Here is a 19018-nt window from a genome sequence, read left to right on the forward strand (position 1 = left end):
TTCTGCTGCACAGTTCTGAGCTGTCCAGCAAGTTCTGGCTAGTGACTGGGAGCAGGGGGGCACAGGACGAGGCTGGAGGATTCTGGGAAAGCACAGCTGTACGCATAGCTTACATGGATTTAAGTAGGTGATGTGGATGCTTACTCTTTCTCAGGGTCACCCTGGGGGTTCCAAGCCTATGAATGGAGAGGGAGCCCCACCTGTGGCTCCAGGGCCCATGGCCTGCGACCAGGACAGCCGCTGGAAACAGTACCTGGAGGATGAGAGGATCGCCCTCTTCCTGCAGAATGAGGAATTCATGAAGGAGTTGCAGCGAAACCGGGACTTCCTCCTTGCCCTGGAGAGAGGTGGGCACCAAGCCTCACCATTCAAGAACAGAATGACATGGGCAGGAGCCTCGGACCTCAGGAGGCCTTGTGCTGTGTGCCAGCACGCTAGGCATTGTCTAACCTGCTTAATGGCCCCACCTGGGTCATGCAGGAGCTCCTGGGTTCAGTGGGGGCTGGAAACACCTGAGAACCCAGAAAAAGAAGGGCACGCTCACTGGGCCTTGCCCTCTATCTTTCAGAGTTCAGCATTAGCCTAGGCGTGGGTAACAGGGAAAGAAATGCTGCACTTCCCATCCGCCTCTAGCCACATGGCAGGGGTACCATGTCTTGAGCCCTGGGAGCAAGGTGACTGGCTTCATGGGTGCCAGAGTGGGAGGCTTCCTGAATGGAGGAGGTTAGAGCAGGGTGGGTCAACCTGTTCCTCAACCAGTTGCCTTTCCTTTTCAGGTAGGGTTTAGAGACAGTGCTGAGAAGTGGTCTTGTAATGGTCACAAAGGGAAGGAGGGAAGGGAAGGAGTCTGAGGAGTTTGGGAAGAAGGGAGCAGATTGTGCTGCTGGTATGGGCCGGAGGAAGCAGGCCCACAGGTAGCATAAAAATGGCCTGGCTAGAGCCAGGCTGTGGTGGTGTTCACCTTTAAACCTAGCACTCAGGAGGCAGACACAGGCAGATCTCTTGAGTTTGAGGCCAACCTGGACTACAGATCAAATTCCAGGACAGCCAGGGCTACACAGAAAAGCCCTGTGTTGAAAAACAGAACAAAACAAGCTAACAAATAAGTTTAGACTCTTGGGAAGTTGCTAATTCTGACATTCCAACATTGCAAATGCTTATTAGGTAGCTGCTTCTCTTATCACAAATTCTTAAAGAATTAGCAGATGAGTGTGTGTGTGTGTGTGTGTGTGTACATGCATGCTTGTGTGTGTGTGTGTGTGTGTGTGTGTGTACATGCATGCTTGTTCTTTGGGGGATTCAGCATCCTGCGGCACCCTAGAGCTCACTTCCCTGATAGAATCTGTCTCCTTTTCCAGATCGATTGAAATATGAATCCCAGAAATCCAAATCCAGCAATGTGGCCGTTGGAAATGATGTTGGCTTCTCCTCCTCTGTCCCAGGTAAGCTTGCTGTCCTGAGGGAGAGCCTCAAGGACTCGGTGGGTCCACACCCCAACTTTATCTTCAATATGAGAACTTAGGGGTAAGATGAGGAAACAGATCAAGAGTGGGACCTGAGGCCCCTCAACAAGCAAGAAGGGATGCTTCCTGTGGAGTGAGGTATCGCCCCTATGGAGTGAGTGGCCCTGGGGTCTTGCTGCCCTGGGAGTTGTAGGTTACCTACCACAGGCTGGCTGACCTCCCAGCTAGTTCTGCATCTTGGACTACTAGAGAACACACTGAACCATGTAATGTCTCTTCACAGCAACTGAGAGTAGGGAGGTCGTAGAGCCTTGCGAGGTTTGGCTTAACGAGGCTCAATGCCTAATTGGTACACCAGCAAAGGCAAGACGTACATGTGAACTGTATCTAGCCCACGAACAGGGAGAGAGGGAGAATGGGAGGGGCATGTTTACTTTAGTATCTGAGGACTATCTGCCCTCGATGATGTGGGGGGGAACAGGGGGAAGAGAAATTCTGAGCATGGTGTGCAAGATAGTTCAACAAGGACTACCAGAGAAGGGTTCGGAGGGATAGCTCAGTAGTTAAGAGCAGTGGCTGCTCTTCCAGAGGACCTGAGTTCAATTCCCAGCAACCATATGGTGGCTCAGCCATCTGTAATGAGATCTGATGCCCTCTTCTGTCATGCAGGTGTACATGCTGATAGAGTACTCACAAGTATAAAAAAATAAATAAATCTTAAAATTCATTTAAAAGGGGGTGGGGACAGAGAACAAAGTCTACAATCTGTCCTTTGCTGCCCCCCAACTCCTTTCAGACTACATGTGACTTCCCTCCACTGCCAGCAGCACTGGGGCTGACAGGCCAGAGGGTGACTGTATCACTGGGATGTGTAGACTACAGCAGAGCTGAGGTTGGGAGTGTGGACAGAGACTGTTCATCCTTGGTCCCTGGACTAATCCTGGGTCAGCTACCTCCATCCTACAGTTGAGCTGGAAAGGCAGGAACAGAAGGGTAAGGTGCCCCACTAATCCCAGCTCAGAGAAAGAAAATCCCATAGAAATGACTCATAAGCAAGCAGCCAGGAGCTTAGGCCTCACCAGATGTTCAGCTGGGAGTTTTCACCGAGCTTCTTGTCCTTGATCCCAAATTAATGAGGGACACTGGAGCTGCTGAGCTGGATCAGAGTGACTGAAAGGGAAGTTAGCAGGCAAGGTGACTCAGGATGAGCCAAGTTACAGCGCGGTGAGGGCCCTGAGAGACCCTCGCACGGGTGGCTCAGTGCTTTCTGACTCTGAGCTGAGCTCTGCTCTCATCGCGGTTCAGCGTCTGGGAGGCGCTCTTGGCTCCCTGTCTTTTCTGCTTCAGTTCACCAGAGTTAGGATGCACAGAGGGTCATGATGTACCCGCAAACGGTTAACATTCTGCTTTGGGTGCAGGAGAAGGCTGATATGTGGTCCGAGGGGATTTCCATGGTGTAGATCTCCCCGGCCAGCTCATTTCAAGCTACCAGCATGGCTTTGACGATATGGGACCTGCTAGAGAGGTTGGAACCCAAGGTCACCCGATTTCCCACACGTGCAGCAGATCTTAAGGCTGCCCTCCTTTGCTCCGAAGAGGAAAATGCACCTTGCAAGAAGGCAGTACTCTTGCAACTTTGCCTTAAACTCCCATGGTTAGGGAAGAAGTCTGCATCTTTGCTGTAATAAAAGAAACAACCATGGCGGAGTACCCTATGACCTACTTCTCTAGGGCCTTGGCTTACTCTCTCTCTCTTAGTGGGACCTCGGAGACCCAATGGGCCTGGTCCCTTAGCAGGTGTCTCCTCTTTCTAGGACCCAGTGATACCAACCCCACTGTGTCAGAAGATGCCTTATTCAGGGACAAGTTGAAACACATGGGAAAATGTGAGTCCTGCTCCTTGTCCCCTCCTGGTCCCAGCTCTCTTGAGGCACGCCCTGTGGTCTCATGAGAGGGAGAGATCCATCCACCCCTGAAGATTTTGTCGACTCTTGGTGAACTCGGGTGACATTTTAATCACAGGCTAGCTCCCTCAGCTTTCCTGTCTTCCTTTATTCTGCAGCTGAGTCTGGAGACAAATTAAGTTTAAATCCTCTTGAGCCAGCTGTCTGTAGAAAAATAATGTGTGTCAGTGTTCACATTTTCTGGCGTGAGGGCTTGGCTGAGACAGGAGTCACTGGCTGAGTCTGCTTTCTGTGGGAATGGCAGACATTTTGGGATAGGGGAAACCTCTTCCCACTTTTGTCATCCTGTCCTTTCCAGTCTCACAGACTCATAACCTGCGGGAATGAAGCTGGATTCTTTCAAGGTTTTATTTCAGGGAAAATTTCCGATGACTCATGGAAATCCCGGGACCAACTGTGGAGGTGGCAGGGGAGGGGCGGGATGGCTGTGGCAGTCGGCGAGCGGGAAAGAAAGCCAAGAGCCACGGTTGTCGGCCTCCAGGGAAGGAATACCCGGATCTTGGTCTGGAAGCAGGCTGCTGTGTACTTGACTAGCGGTGGTTGGTGCTGCCCCTGGAGGCGGGCCTGGGACGGCGCACTTGCTCCCTAGGTGGCACTGGTGTCTGCAATTCCTGTCACTTTCCTCTTCCCAGTCCCCACTCAAGGGGCCTGGTGCTGCCCTGGCTGCCCCCAAACCTGGAGGGAAGCCATCTGATGCTCTGGCTCTCTGGAGCATGAAGGGCTCACGAGTCTCTCTGCCCCAGCCACGCGCAGGAAGCTGTTTGAACTCGCCCGAGCCTTCTCTGAGAAGACCAAAATGAGGAAGTCAAAGAAGAAACATTTACCGAAGCTTCAGTCGTATCCTTCTGCTTGGCCCTGGGGTGGGGTGGGGAGCGTAGGCGACAGTGATGGAGAAGGGCTGAACCCTCCTCCGGAGTGGGATGTGGCTCTGTAGCGGCCCCTCCTTGATCTGTGAACCAGGAAGCCCCGTCATCAGTTCCTGTGTTCCTTCCCTGGGACGCTGTCCTTCCTGTGTCTCCTTTACTTTTGGCCTTGAGTCATCCGCATTTTGGGAGAAAAACATCATCCTCCCATTGAAAATCACGGAGGCTTTCCCTAATTTCGCTAGTTGAACTGGTTCTTAGGTCCCCTGCAGCCGAGTCTCCAGAGGCCTGCTTTTTTCACTTCTGGCTTTTTGAATGAAAAGATGTTTCCCTGTCTCCATACCAAAGTTCTCATTCGCCCTTATCCAACAGGGCCTGGGATGTTGAAAGCTGAGTAGCTGAAGAACAGGGAGAAAGTCACTCTCCCTCTCCCTAGTAATGGGGCCAGAGTGAGGGTGTCAGGCCTGGATAGATAGTTCATTGACCCCAGGAGAGGGGCCTAGAAGGGGGCACCGTTAGGCAGTTTGGGGACAGGAGGGTAGTAGAAGCCTCTTGAGGTTGGTGGATTATTAGGACAGTACAGGCAGATTGAACAAGCTGTGACAATACCTATTCATCTCTGGGATAGTTTTCCTGAACAGTCTGGCAGGCTGGGGGCTGCCGCATCCACAGCCAACCTTTTGGATGACGTGGAGGGCCATGCTTATGGTGAGGCGAGGCAGTGAACACTAAACTCCAAGTTGCTTGGGATGGGTGACCCTTCAAGAGGAGGTCCTGAGTGTTTAGTATTCAGCAAGAGAGCACTCAGTCTGGGGGACATGTCAAGGGTCAGCAGGCAGGTAGCCCACAGAAATGTGGTTCCTTGCTACAAGGTGCACACAATGCTGCCCCCTTTCCCTGGTCCCTGAAGGGGAACCCAGGGTTCCAGGCACTGTTCCTGGAGAATGGTCTCTAGGGAATGAGGGATAGACTGGCAAGCCTCATACACAGACAGCCATAAGTTAGAAAAGTTTAGTAGCATGTAGCAGTGGTACATGCCTTTAATCCCAACACTTGGGGGACAGAATCTCTGTGATTTCATGGCCAGCTTGGTCTACAGATCAAGTTTCAGGATAGCCAGGGCTACATAGAAAAACCCTGTCTTTAAAAAAAAAAAAAAGATGAAAGAAAGAAACAAAGAAAGAAAGAGAAAGAAAAGGAGAAGAAAGAAAGCTTCAGTCTAAAGACCTTGAACATTTTACCCAGTACCTTCTAAAAGTCCTAAGAAGTCAAAAGACCTCTCTAGGCCAAGTATGGATGAACTGTCATCATTAGGTTCTTAAAAGGTTGGGAGACACAAGATACAAAGACTAGAGGGCCTTGGAGGTCTGGATAGTTCTATTTGATAGGTTAAAAAACCGAAGCCCGGACAAGGGTAAGACTTGTCCAAGGCCTCAGAGCTCAGTGGTAGAGCCAGGTCAGCATCCAGGTTGCCTTTGTCTCTTACTCTACCACACACTGCTGCCTGGGGTGTCAAGATCCAAGCACAGGGACAGAATTAAGGCAGCTCCCCTGCCCAGCCTGGGGACGGGCCCAAATGAGGTTCTCCATGGTGGAAGATGAGGCCTTTTCTCTTTGCCTTTCAGAGGAAGACTTCCGGGGAAGGCGGCAGGAGGTGCCTAAGGTGGAAGAGGCTCTAAGAGAAGGACAGTAAGAGGTAAGGCTTGGGACCGCAGCTGCATCCAGGAGCAACAAGGGCAAAGACCCTTCACCCATCACGTGTCATCTAATGATCCAGAGATGCTAGACTAGATCTAGCAACAGTGGTCCTTGCTCATTTCTCTTGTGGTAGGGCACATGGTTTCCCCCTACAAAAGCAGCGTGTGTGTGTGTGTGTGTGTGTGTGTGTGTGTGTGTGTGTGTGTGTGTGTAAATATAGTCTTATGTAACCCCTCCACTTCCCAAGTGCTGGGATTACAGACTTACTGTTTCATACCTGGCTTTGATAGATTCTCTGAACAGAAAAACCAAATCAGCTTTTGACCTTGAATAGTTTGCAACCCCACTGACGAGACATTTCCAGGACACACAGTGACTATTAAGAGAATAACATAAGAAACACTGTGGTGTCCATGCACATGAAGAACTGTGTTCAGTTCCCTATTTAGGTTGGATGGTCAGAGATCTGCTGAAGGTCAGGAGATAGTCCCTGGAATGACTGCCTCTGCCTGGACCCTCCGGGCTGGGCTGCCTCTCTTCCAATCTCCTCTGTAAACTCATTTGAGGGGGGGTTGTACTAGGGAATGCCAGCATCTCCTGCAGAAGCTAGGCATGCCTGCACCTCTCCAGGTGCCTCAGTGCCCAGTGCCCGTGAGAAGCTGCCTGCCCATCCACCTGTTAGTCTGCCCAGTGGCTATCCTGCTCTCGGCACTTTGCATCTTTTTAGAGCTGTGGTGCAGGTGCAGCAGGTTTGGCCCTGTTGTGGAGATGATAAAGCCCAGGTGACAGAGGACATGATTAGCAAATGCAGGCAACTGCCCCCTTCCATCTTGTCCCTCTTCCACATTCTTCTCTCAGCTCTCTTCCCTGCTGCCCTGAATTTCCTCACCCACAGAGCTGCATCCCAGCTCCCCACTTTTCCTAGGTACCCAAGTAAGGGCAGCTAGGGAAATAACCCACCCCTGCCCCTTCTTCCATCCCACTGGTCCCTAGGGAAAAGGCGTTCCTCCCAAAGCCACCTCATCTTAAAACTTGCTCATCACTTCTGACTCTTCCAGCTTGGTTCCCCTCCCCACTCCCCACTGTAAAAACCAGATATTCCTATATCTACTGCAAACTGACAGGCTCCAGAAAGGGACTGGATCAAGGTGGTCACCTGCCAACTCCAGAGCCTGTTGTGCCTTCTGATGTTTTCTTCCACAGTCAAGGCCTGGTTTACCCATCGCCTCAGGATCCCTGGTTTCTCTTCCCCCTCCTGGGAGCCTGTCTCTCCTCCCTCTCCCTCCATGCCTACTCATTGCTCTGCCTTTGAAGCTCTTCAGTCTTCTCCCTTCTCTCTCAAAGGGACCAACTGTCTTCCACCAGAGCTGCTCTTCCAGATCTACTGGGTCCCTGCTGCACCTTCTAGTCCTACAGTGTGTCTGTCTGTCCCGTCAGTTCCCTGCAGGCAGTCTCTCCCCCCTCCTAGCTTTTGCCATCTGTCTTGACATCACTCATGTCTCCATTGCCCTGTTAATCTTTCCACCAACCCCTCTCCCCAACGTTTTGGTATTTTTAGAGACAGTGTTTTTTTGTATGGCCCTGTCTGTCCTGGAGCTAGCTCTGTAGAGATCCACCTGCCTCTGCCTCCTGAGTGCTGGGATTAGAGGTGTGTGTGCCACCAAAACCACTTTTGTGCTTTTTTTTTTTTTACACGAGTCTTTTGAGCAAAAGTCTGGCATCTGAGGCTCATGGGATTCTAGCCTAGGAGTCCTCTGACTTAGTGTAGCTCCTTGAAGCTAACAGGACACAGATGGGTGGGGCAGTCTCCCACTTATGAGGCCTCACCACGCACAGGCTTCCTTCCCACTTCAGTCTCCCAGTCCATGTCTGGCTGCTAAGGTCCTTGCACCTGAGCAGTGGGTGTGATCCAAAGTAGAGTTCCAGAATGACCTAGAACCTCTGGGAGAAGGTGGAGGTGCTAGTGGCAGAGCTCCTCCTGGACGAACACTTCCATTCTCTCTACTTCTCAGGTGCCAGCAGCTTCACCTTGCCAGAGAGGCTCTGACTGGGTGGAGGCAACCAGAGAGCAGCACCAGTGCCCTCCAGCTGCAGCCCAGACAGACGGTGCTTGCACACCAAGGCGTCCTCAGCCACAGTCCAGCCCAGCCACTGCCGCTTTCCACGGGACTTAGAACTTTCAGCGCTGCTTGTGATTGGAGGAGGAGCCTTGAGACTGCAGCCAGCCAGCCACAACGCCGCCATAGTCTGGCTCCTCTATGGGGGATAAGCAGAAATGCAGGAACCACCTCTCCTTTCCAAAAAGAAAATAGGAAAAAAGAAAAGAAAGAAGAAAGAGAAGAAAAATAAGAAAGATCCCATGTGGAGGCTCTTTGGGTCTGAAGAGAGTTCTGCTTCTTTCCTATCTCTCTTGACCTGCCATAGTGGGTCTGAGCAAACACCCTCCCCCAACACCCTGTTCCCCCCACACAAAGGTCTCCTGCCCCTCAGCCTTGTTGGGGACTGCTGACTCTTGGCTCCAACCTGCACAGAACTCTGGACACTTAGTTCTTGTCGGGTCCAGCTTATAGGACTGCTTCTGTTAAGGGCTGGCTGTCACCTCCAGCAGCCTCCACTTGACCCAGCAGAGATGGGGAGAGTGACCCCCCCGGAGCTGGAGGATTCTGTTTAGGCAGGGTCTTTAGTTTGGCAGAACACAAAAGCTGGTTCTAAATTTACATCACAGTGGAGTACCTCAGGGTCTGGACCAGTCCTGCTGTTTTGTAAGATGGAGAGGCGCTGGGGTTTCAGAGTGGGGGTGATCCCAAGTGAGAAGGCAGGCTGAAGTGCAAGTGGGGCGGTTAGCATCTAGAACGAGGACTTTCGGGGTGCCTCAGGTGGAGAACCAGAGGTGATTTAAGGAACCGGCACCAACCACTGCCACGGGACAGAGGCCACATCTGTGTGCCTCTCATCCCTTGACCTGGGAACGCGCTCACCATTTAGAAGTCTGGGAAGCCTGGGCAGGTGCGGGGGTCCTGGCTGAGAATGGGATCCAATGCTTGGGGTGGTGCTGGCTGCTAAGGACTGGCAGAAAATAGGGTCCTGGTGGGACTGAGACCTCAATCGCCTCAACGCCTGCGGGTTAGTCGAGCTTCCCCGGGCTCGGAAGAGTGGTGCACGCTGAAAGCGACCGAGTTTGGAAGCCTGCGCAGTCAGTCCGGGTGGGGGTGGGGACCACGTTGGCTCCGAGCCAGGCCTGTGACCCCTGGGGAGAAAGACAGCTCCCCACCCCCAGGAGCCCCTAGGAAGCTAAACTGAGCTCCAGACGAGTCTGGGCCCTCCATGCTCCAAGGCCTGGCGCGCTCGGGGAAGGCCTAGGTTTGTGTGTGTGTCACTTTGTTTTTTTCCCCCCTCCAGTGTGTGGTTTTTTCCCTTGGAGCTGTTTCATAGGAATTCCGGTAATAAAGACTTCGTGTTCTCTTGGTGCTCTGATGTGGCCGGCGGCGTGGGCTAGACCCTCCCACCTTTTGCCTCCGCAGGGGAGAGGGTTTGACTTTTGGAGTCGTGCCAATTCTTGGGCCACATGTCTCGCTTTTCCCATCTCCATCTCTCCGCGCTCTTTCTAAGGTCCACAAACGCTCTTCACACCGCCACAGGCGGTGACACCTGCTGCCTGTGCGGCCTGCTGGCTTTGTCTAGCGAGCCTCCTTCCTCTGTGCCTCTTTGCCTCGCAAAACAAAACAAAAAACGAGGTGGAGAAACCCAACCGGTTGCGAAAGCCTCACCGTGTCTCCCCCGTGTCTCCCCCGTTAAACAACAAAGCAGGGATTAATGCTGACTTCAGGCGACAGGAGGCTCCTAGGTGTGCAACACAGAAGTGTGCACCTTATACTTGAAAGGGAACGCAACGGAATGGAATCTTAGCTTCCTCAGTCCCCAATTGAGCTGGACTCCCTTTCACCCGTACGCGGGCAGGGACAGGATGCTGGTGGCTACTGAAAAAGGAAACCCGAGCTTCTCAAGGTTAAAACTCTTCCTTGTGTGGAGCCAAAGGCCTTGCAGCTTTTAACAGCTTATGTTTCTTGTTCTGGGCTCAGAGTCATCTCGACAGGGCTCTTTCCCCCAAGGAAGGAATTTCACGGTAGGATATAAGAAACTGTCCCCCTCGCCCTTCCCTCAGGTCCTACCTTAACCCTAACAGATACAGATGGGCTGGTGCTAAGTCAGGTGGCATGCTATATAGGCAAACTAAGATTCTCTTCCTAACTTAGGCCAGTTACTCATCAATATTCTAGAGCTATGCAGCACCAAAGATATGCAGAGCTATCTGTGAACGTGTAGAAATGCTTGCTTTCTAGGTTCCGGAGAGCTAGGCTGAGTGGCTAAGTGCTCCTGTAGAGGAACCAAGTTCAATTCCCCCGGCAACTATGTCAGGCAACTCTCAATTGCCAGTGACTCCAGCTCCAGTGGATCTGATGCTCACTTCTGACATCACAACACATCACACACACACACACACACACACACACACACACACTTTAAATCAAAAATTTCAAAAAAGAAGTGCCCCATTCCAGACCTTCTAAGTCAGAAACAGGGTGTAACCAAGCCATCTGTGGTTCCTATAGACACAGGAATTTGGAAGCCATGGTGTTAGGCTACTAGTGCCCAATGCTTTTTCAAAACTCTTGAACTTAGTACCCCAGACCAATCAAATCAACAATTCTGGGTTTTGTTTTCAAATTTGCAATGAAGTTAGATCCAGGACTCCCGGCTAACAGTCTCCTGTTGATCTTGCCCAATAACCACCATACAGACAAGGAAATGACATTACTTTAAGTGACCTACCAAGATCACAGAATTTTAGGTTAGAAAAGGGACCCCTCCTTGCTCTATGCTCTATGTACCAGCACCCCTGGGTACTTGTTACAAATGCTTGTTACAAATGCTATTTATCTACCAGCCAGGAGGTGGTGGTGCATACCTTTAATTCCATCACTCCAGAGTCAGAGGCGGGTGGATCTCTGTGAGTTCGAGGCCAGCCTGGTTTACAGAGCACGTTCCAGAATAGCCACAGCTACACAGAGGAAAAGTCTTGAAAAGTCTAAATAAATAATTATTTTTAAAAAGCTATCAAAGTTACAACCAGAAGACCTTGTAATAAGCTATGAAGGTGATTCTAATCCATACTCAGGTCTGAAAACAAGTTCGGGGCCATCAAGACGGCTTCGTAAGAAAAGGCACTGACTCCAACCCGAGCTTGATCCCAGATCTCACTGTGGAAGTAGAAAGCTACCTGAAAGTTCTCTGACCTCTGAGTACATGCTTTGGCATATGCATGCAGGAACGCACACACACAATTGTAATAAACATAAATTTAAAAAGAAACAGCCCCCAAAAGTCCCAGAATCATATAACATGTTTTAAATCAAGTGTCTTTGAACACTGTAGCTTAAAAAGTACATAGGTCCGAAATTTGCACTTTAGCATCCCGTAGACCCTATTGTACTTGGTTTGCAATTTAGCCTGGGAATTTGATTGTAAAAATCTCAGGTGGTTCTAATATACAGCAAAGTTCTTAGAGCCGTGCGCCATTTTTCCTGTTAGTGTAAGAGAGACCAAAGGTGATTGTAACTGCAGCAACAGAGTGAGAGGCATACAGAGAGACTTTGCCAGGTTAAAGAGCGTGAAGTCCGGACCCAGAAATGGAGACAGCCTGTCCCTCTCGACCATCAGCCCTTGAACATCATGTTCATCTGCACGTCTCAAAGATTTCTGTAAAACTTCTGTGTAGATTCCGAGCCTGTCAGTGCCCCTGGCCCTTCATACATTTTGGCCTCAGCTTGCAAGGAAGTCATGGGATCTGATAAGCAGTATACAGAAGAACTGGTGTGGTTATGTTGGAGTCTCAACTTCTGTCCCCTAGTTGTCTTGAAGCACATGCTTGGCAGTGCGGGATAATGATCAGAGAATTAGTCCTGAAGAACAAGAGGCAGGTAAGGCGTGAGGTGCAATGATGGGGTTCGCTGTCTGCCAGCCACTCTCCTGGGGTGCTTTATGTGTTTTATTGCACCTAACCTTGACATGAGAATACAAAATCAGTATCACTCCAATTTTTACGCCCCAGGAAATGGAGGTGTAGGGAGGCACAGAGATGACGTTGGGTCTCTTATATGATCTCCATCCTTCGTAAGTATCCCTGGATTTGAACCCAAGCAGTAGAATTCCAGAGTAGATACCTAAGAGTTAAGCTACCTGCTGGGGAACAAAAGAAGGACTGGTGACAAGGTCCAGGATCCCCACATGGGTACAATTTGTGAAGAACCGAAAGGGCCTACCTGCTCAAAACTACTTCCCAGAATATCTGTGACCCAGCAGTCTGTCTGGAACTCCCCCGTGAGCATTCTTTTCTCTGGGCTTCAAAACAATCTCTTAAGCATATCCGGCAAGCGGCAAGCCTGCTATTGAGAGAGAAGCACATGGACTCCTCCTGCCCATTATCGCAGCATAGATTAATTTGTTGGATTAGTGATCTGGGCCAGCTAGGAGAAAGCTGGAAATTTCTGGCAAGGGGGTGGCGGTGGATGAAAAGGGTCTGTGTAACTCTACTGCCACCAGGTGGTCATTTTGCAGAAGTGGATGTCGCTAACCACAGAAAGGTGGAACTTTTTTTTTTTTTTTCCCAAGAGGCCAAGAATGCATCTTTGGCTTCAAGCCATACAGACCAAGGTTTGTTCATATAGCCACATTTGGTGAAAATTGAAAAACAAAGGTGTTTTAAAATGTAAAATGTCACTAAAGTTATATAAGCTTCCGTACCCATAAGCCAAGTCCTACTCTACCTGGTGGGGGGAGAGGGGCAGGGGGAGTGGCGGCACAGTCTACCTACAGTTGTCAATTCTAGATTTGTTATTGTTGTTGTTGTTTGATTTTGTTTCAGAGAGGATCTTACGGTGTAGCTTTGGCTGTTCTGGAAGTTGCTCTGTAGACCAGGCTGGCCCCAGACTCAGAGTATCTGCCTGCCTCTGCCTCCCAATGCTGGGATTAAAGAGTGTGCCAGCTCTCAGGATCATTAATTAAAGGGGGAAACCATGTCAAGGAGACTATCCCAGTGACTCTAGCATGGGTGGCTATGAGGCTCAGCTTAAACTCTGCAGCAGCCTGCCTTGCTGTGACCTAGTCATCCAGAGTGTGGCCTGGATGCAGAACTCTCAATGCCAGCACCAAGAAAGTCCATCCAGATTTTCAGTATAAACTTGAGAAAGTTGATCGCCCTGTTTGCAGACTGGCTGTCCTCAACCTAGAAGCTTGTTAGAAATGCAGCTCAAGCTCCCAATGCAGACCAACCTAAACTGATTCTGCCTCCTCAGATTCCCTAGGAGTTTCCCCCAGTTCACATGCCCTGAAATACCTGCCGGGAAAACCCCCAGAATGTGTCTAATTACATAAACTCCAATGGGATGTGGAGCAGGCTCAGCTCACTTCTCTCTCCCTGGTTGTGGAGAGGAGACGAAGTCACGTGAGCTCCAGGGCAGTTATGGGCACGAAGCGTTGCTCTCTGTCTGTGATGGAGTCTTCTGAGCAATCATCTGTTAGTGCAAGGAGACTGTGAACGTCCTGCGAACTGTTAGATGTGATCGCACTGTGGAACGCTCTGCTCCTAAGTGGGAGTCTTCGGAAATCACCATTAATATGCTCACTGCACAGGTGCTTTTCAGCGCTGACTCTTTACAACAAGGCTCTTTCCATCCCTGCCCCTGAGACAGGCTCTTGTTTCGTAGCCCAGACGATTCTGAACTTGAGATCCTCCTGCCTCCACCTCCCAAGTGCTGATATTCCAAGCAGGCACCAAGGCTCACGGAAAGCAGACTTTCTGTTAGGTGCTATGGTCATCTCCATTTTACAGAAAACAGCTGAAGCCCCTGAAGACTATAAAAAGTATTTATTCATCGCTGAGGCAGTGGACAGCCACAGGTAAAAGTGACCGGGCATACTCAATGCATGGCAGGGTAGGAGAAAATCTCCACACAGACAGTGTGTTTTGGCAAGACCTGAAAGGGCTCAGGGGGCTGCACCAGCTGTGTGCTGGCAGACAGGCAGGTAGAAGAGGCCTCTGGTCACTACAGCCTCATTTGTCCTACCTTGGCTTTATTTATCTGTGCTGTTCTCTAGAAATCTCACGAAAAACCAGTGGTGAGCCCTGCCCCAGGCTGGGTGTAAGCAGAGGCAGGCCCAGTTCCTGTCATGAAAGAAACATGGTCCAGGGAGATAGACTTAGACAAGTAAACAGGCAGAACTGAGAGGAAACTGTGGCTGGTGGTGGTGGGGGCTGCAGACGTGGGCATCCTAGAAGGAATGCTTAGCTAGAAAGGGAAGCAGACCAACAGCCTGGAGAACAGCAATGAGACCACACTCTCCTTTTCCTGCCTTGTGCCCTCCTCGACTTAGACCCATTCAGTAGAGGAGGAGTGTGTGTTTTTTTTTTTTTAATGATTTGTTTATTTATTATATACAAACACACTGTCGCTGTCCTCAGACACACCAGAAGAGAGCATCAGATCTTATTAGATGATGGTTGTGAGCCACCATGTGGTGGCTGAGATTTGAACGCAGGACCTCTGAAAGAGCAGTTGGTGCTCTTAACCACTGAGCCATTTCTCCTGCCTGTGTGTGTGTGTGTGTGTGTGTGTGTGTGTGTGTGTTTTAAGACAGGGTCTCTTTCTGCAGTCCAAGCTGGCCTGGAACACATTACATAGTTCAACTCTATAATACTTATACTGTGTAAGAACACATACTATTTCTTTCCTTCCATTTAAAGCAATTGCTGGGGCGAGGAGGTGGCTCAGCAGGTAAGGGTACTGGATGCCAAGCTGGGGCACCTGAATTCAGTCTTTGACCTCTACACAGAGAGTAGAGAACCATCGCCCATGGGTTGTCTTCTGGCATGCACACCTCTCATAATTTTTTAATATTTAAATGAAGCAGTCACCTAATTACCCAGTAAACCCAGCTCTCCAGCCCACGAGGAGTTCTCATAATTTCAACAAGAGGCTGGCATTTTCAGTGTTCTCTTTGACAAATTCCCATGCACTACTTAAACAGGGGTGCTATTTACAAAGATGTTGGCAGAATATATGGAAGCCATGTGGGATGGGTATGTAGACGGGATGCCCTATTAGCTGAGCCTGGTCTGAGGGATAGCTGTGCGGAGTGACTCAGGGTAGGCTGTGAGACCTTATGTTCTCAGAGTGTGCAGGGATGGAGCAGGAGACGGGACAAAGCTCACCTCCTTCTACTCCCTGCCAGTGTCTTCAACGAGAATCTAGCTGGAAGCCGAGAGTGAGGGGCGGGTGGATGCAGCCCACATAGAGAAGCCAGGCTCCTGCAGTGCAGGGTAAGGTGAAGAGTAAGAGCTGGCAAACGGGAGTGTTCAGCTCTTTCTAACCAATGGGCTGAACTGCCTCTCCTTCAGTTCATATAGTGAAGTTCTAACCCTAGGTTCCTGAGACTATGACTACATTTGGACACAGTCTTTAACGCAGCAGTTGGGTTGAGCTGAGTAGATAATCATAGACCTTAATCCAATGTGACTGGTGTCCTCATATGAGATTAAAACACACATGTCTTTGCTCACAGAGAAAAGGCCATGTAAGGGAGGTGACCAACATCTACAAGGTGAAGAACCACACTACAGAAATACCCAGCCCCAACCAATGTGATGGTGTGTGCTTAGAATATCACCATGAATGGAGTCAGAGGCCAGAGAATTTCAGAATGTTTGGGGGTAGCCTGAGTTTAAAGCCACTCTGTACATAAGGCTGTGTAGTGAGATTGTCCCCTCCCAGCCCCAAGACAGGGACTTAGCCTAATTTGGCCTCAAAGTCGCTTTGTCCTTGAGGATGACCTTCAGCTTCTGATTCTCTTGCTTCTCCCTCTGGAGACCTGGGATGACTGTTTCGTATCATCATGTCCTGATCTATTTGATGCCGTGCTTCGTGCAAACTACACAAGCACTCTACCAGTGGAACTGCATTTCTAGACTCAGTCTATCTCAATAAACCACCATGGCAATCGGCACAGTGGCACATGCCTTTAATACCAGCACGTGGGAGGCAGATGCAGGTAGATTTCTGTAGTTCTAGGTCAGCCAGGCTACTTAGGGAGACTGTCTATAAACAAAACAGCAGCAGCAGCAATAATTCAAGCCAGGGGCTGAAGAGATGGTTCATTAGAACACATACTGCTCTTGTAGAGTCAGGCGAGAGCTTGTGTTTAAGGGTTAAGTGGACAAAAATAGATAACCTTTTGGGGAGAGGGGAACAAAACAATTCCAGGTTTTGCTCAGGACTGTAATCCAGAGGCTAAACTAGAAGGATTACAAGTTCAAGGCCAGCCTGGACAACTTAGTGAGCTCTTGTCTGAGTAAAACGTGAGAAGAGGGCAGGGGTAGGTAGGACTTAGCAGCAGAGTACTTGCAAGGGATGTGCTAGGTTCACCCCCATCTCTCATAAGGCCACCTGTGGAGTGCCATCAGCTGCACTCCCAGATGACCTCACAACAGTGACACTATAACCACCATGGGACAGTTGCTGGCCAGCACTTACTGTGTACCCTAGCCCATCCCTTTCAGCCTCATCTAGAAGACAGAGAGCCTCAACTCTCTGTTCTTTCTGTTCCCAGCTACCCGGCAACTTCATCTTGTGTAATGAGTGAATATGTCTTGAGTGTGGACTTCTGATCAGCCAAGTCCCCACATCCCCAGGTCCTCCTCTCTGCCCACCAACAGTCTTTTCTTCCTGTTACAGAAAGGATTAAACGTGGTAGGTAAATTTCAAAGGCTCAAGATGGACCACTCCAAGATAATTTAGAGAGACACCCCAAACACACACACACACATTTGCAATTTCTTCTGAACTGAGAAGTTTCATTTGACTTTCCTCCATGAACTTGAAATAAGCCTTTCCAGTTCTTTCCCATCATAGGCTGGGTTAGCTTCCAGGGGCAGGCCTTGGAGGGAGAAGGGCTCTAGGCAAAGCCTACAGATAGCTCAGACACAGACAGAATTAGAAAGTTGTTGAGGGCTGGGAAGGTTATATTTAGCCAGGAGTGTTTACTTCCCAGAGCTGACTACCCTAGATCTCAGGAACTTCCACCTTGAGCCTTCACAGTTGACCTAGGGGTCAGTCTCTTTTCTTTTTTGTCTTTATATTACACACATGGTTCTGGTTTGTAGGTAGTGGATTTGAAGAAATGCCTCTGGTTTTTTAAAAAATATACATGCATGCGCACGCACATACACACATACACTTTTTTTCTTAAACATTTATTTTATGTATATGAATACACTGTTGCTGTCTTCAGACACATGAGAAGAGGGCATCAGATCTCATTACAGATGGTTGTGAGCCACCATGTGGTTGCTGGGAATTGAACTCAGGACCTCTGGAAGAGCAGTCAGTGCTCTTAACCATTAAGCCATCTCTCCAGTCACACACACACACACACACACTTTTTTTCTTTTTCTGAGACAGGGTTTTTCTGTGTATCTCTCTGGCTATTGGGAACTCGTTCTGTAGACCAGGCTGGCCTCAAACTCAAGATCCACCTGCCTCTGCCTCTCAAGTGCTGGAATCAAAGGTGTGTGCCACCACCACCTGGATGAATTATTTCATTTTACTCCCCTCCCATGTGTGGGTTACAAGTACTGTTGGTGGCCATCCACTCCAGAGGCATCAGATCTCCCTGGAGCTGGAGGCTCTAGTCATGCTAGGAACTCAACTCAGGTTCTCCCAAAGAGCAATATATGCACTTAACTGCTTTGCCACCTCTCCAGACTTTGTCTTGAGGTAATAGAGATGCCCACCTCTCAGGCCAGGCCTCGGATCATCTTCTGCGGATAAGGCCAGTTTTGTTAAAGCCTTCCCTCTCCCCAGTCTTCTGGTTTAGGCTAGTTAAGTTGGCACTGTGGGATGCTGGAAAGTTCAATCAGTTGCATGTCAGACAGAGGTACTTAAGTTCCTGCGGCTTTGCTTTCTCATCCATAATGAAGATGATAATAGCTACCCTGTGGGTGGGCAGTTATCTGTGAGATAACACAAGTGGCAACTGCTCTGAAAACTTTCGCTGCCTTCCTTTCTGGGACCTCCTTTAGAGTAGGAGGATTTTTGACATAACTTCATGCTTGCTTGATGTGACTTCACGCTTTTTCCTAAGGTTGGAGAAAGATAATGGGCTCCTTGGAGACCTGGAGTGTGATTCAAAACTTCCTCGGCGGCATAGAGTTTACATATGAATACAAACTCTCTACAAGGCAATTCTGAGTCTAGAATAAAGAGGAGGCCGGGGAGAAAGCACACCTCTGAATTCACCCATGCATTTCTGTCCTGGGGATAATTGAAGTTCACAGTCCCAGAGGTTATCCTCCTACAAATGATGGTACCTGTGAATGTTTTCCCTTTTCCCCTTACAGACTGGGTTCCCACTCAAGTATTTCTGCAGTGTTTGATTTAACCACAAGCCATGGGCATTAATCTGGATAGGTAAATACAGCGGGTCCTAGCTTGTTAATTTTACTAGGCGCACAGGGTTTCATAGAATGCACAAACCCTAATTTTCAGCCACTGGTTTGAGATAGGTCTCTCTCTACATAGTCTTGGCTTTTCTGGAACTCACCATGTGGTCAGGCTGGCCTCTAACTACAGATATTCCGAATATCTGCCTGCCTCTGTATCTCTAGTGCTGGGATTAAAGGTGTGTGCTACCATGTCCTATACTACTTTTCATTTGATGAAATATTTTCTTGTTGCTGTTCTGTTTTTATTTCCCCTGGACAGCATTTCTCTGTGTAGCCCTGGCTGTCCTGGAACCTGATCTGTACACCAGACTGGCCTCAAACTGAGAGATACCTGCTTCTGCCTCCTGAGTTCTGAGATTAAAGGTATGAGCCACCACCGTCCGATCATATGATGAATTTTAATTAATTTTACGTGTATCAATATTTTGCGTGCATGTAAGTCTGTGCCTGCAGAGGTCAGAAGATGACATCAAA

At 49.5% G+C, this 19018-nt stretch overlaps 1 protein-coding gene across 1 annotated transcript in view; it reads left to right on the forward strand.

The window, feature by feature from the left end:
• CUEDC1 (CUE domain containing 1) overlaps nucleotides 1-9454 on the forward strand; it is an 87618-nt gene extending 78164 nt beyond the window's left edge. Inside the window, exons 5-11 of the mRNA XM_080924466.1 lie at nucleotides 155-347; nucleotides 1359-1442; nucleotides 3278-3349; nucleotides 4171-4264; nucleotides 4940-4998; nucleotides 5916-5986; nucleotides 8001-9454. Coding sequence (XP_080780592.1) covers nucleotides 155-347; nucleotides 1359-1442; nucleotides 3278-3349; nucleotides 4171-4264; nucleotides 4940-4998; nucleotides 5916-5983 — 570 coding nt within the window. The 3' untranslated portion in view covers nucleotides 5984-5986; nucleotides 8001-9454. The remainder of the gene's footprint in view (nucleotides 1-154; nucleotides 348-1358; nucleotides 1443-3277; nucleotides 3350-4170; nucleotides 4265-4939; nucleotides 4999-5915; nucleotides 5987-8000) is intronic.
• Nucleotides 9455-19018: the final 9564 nt, after the last annotated feature.

This window comes from Micromys minutus, assembly GCF_963924665.1.
Source record: "Micromys minutus genome assembly, chromosome: 10".
Classification (NCBI taxonomy): domain Eukaryota; kingdom Metazoa; phylum Chordata; class Mammalia; order Rodentia; family Muridae; genus Micromys; species Micromys minutus.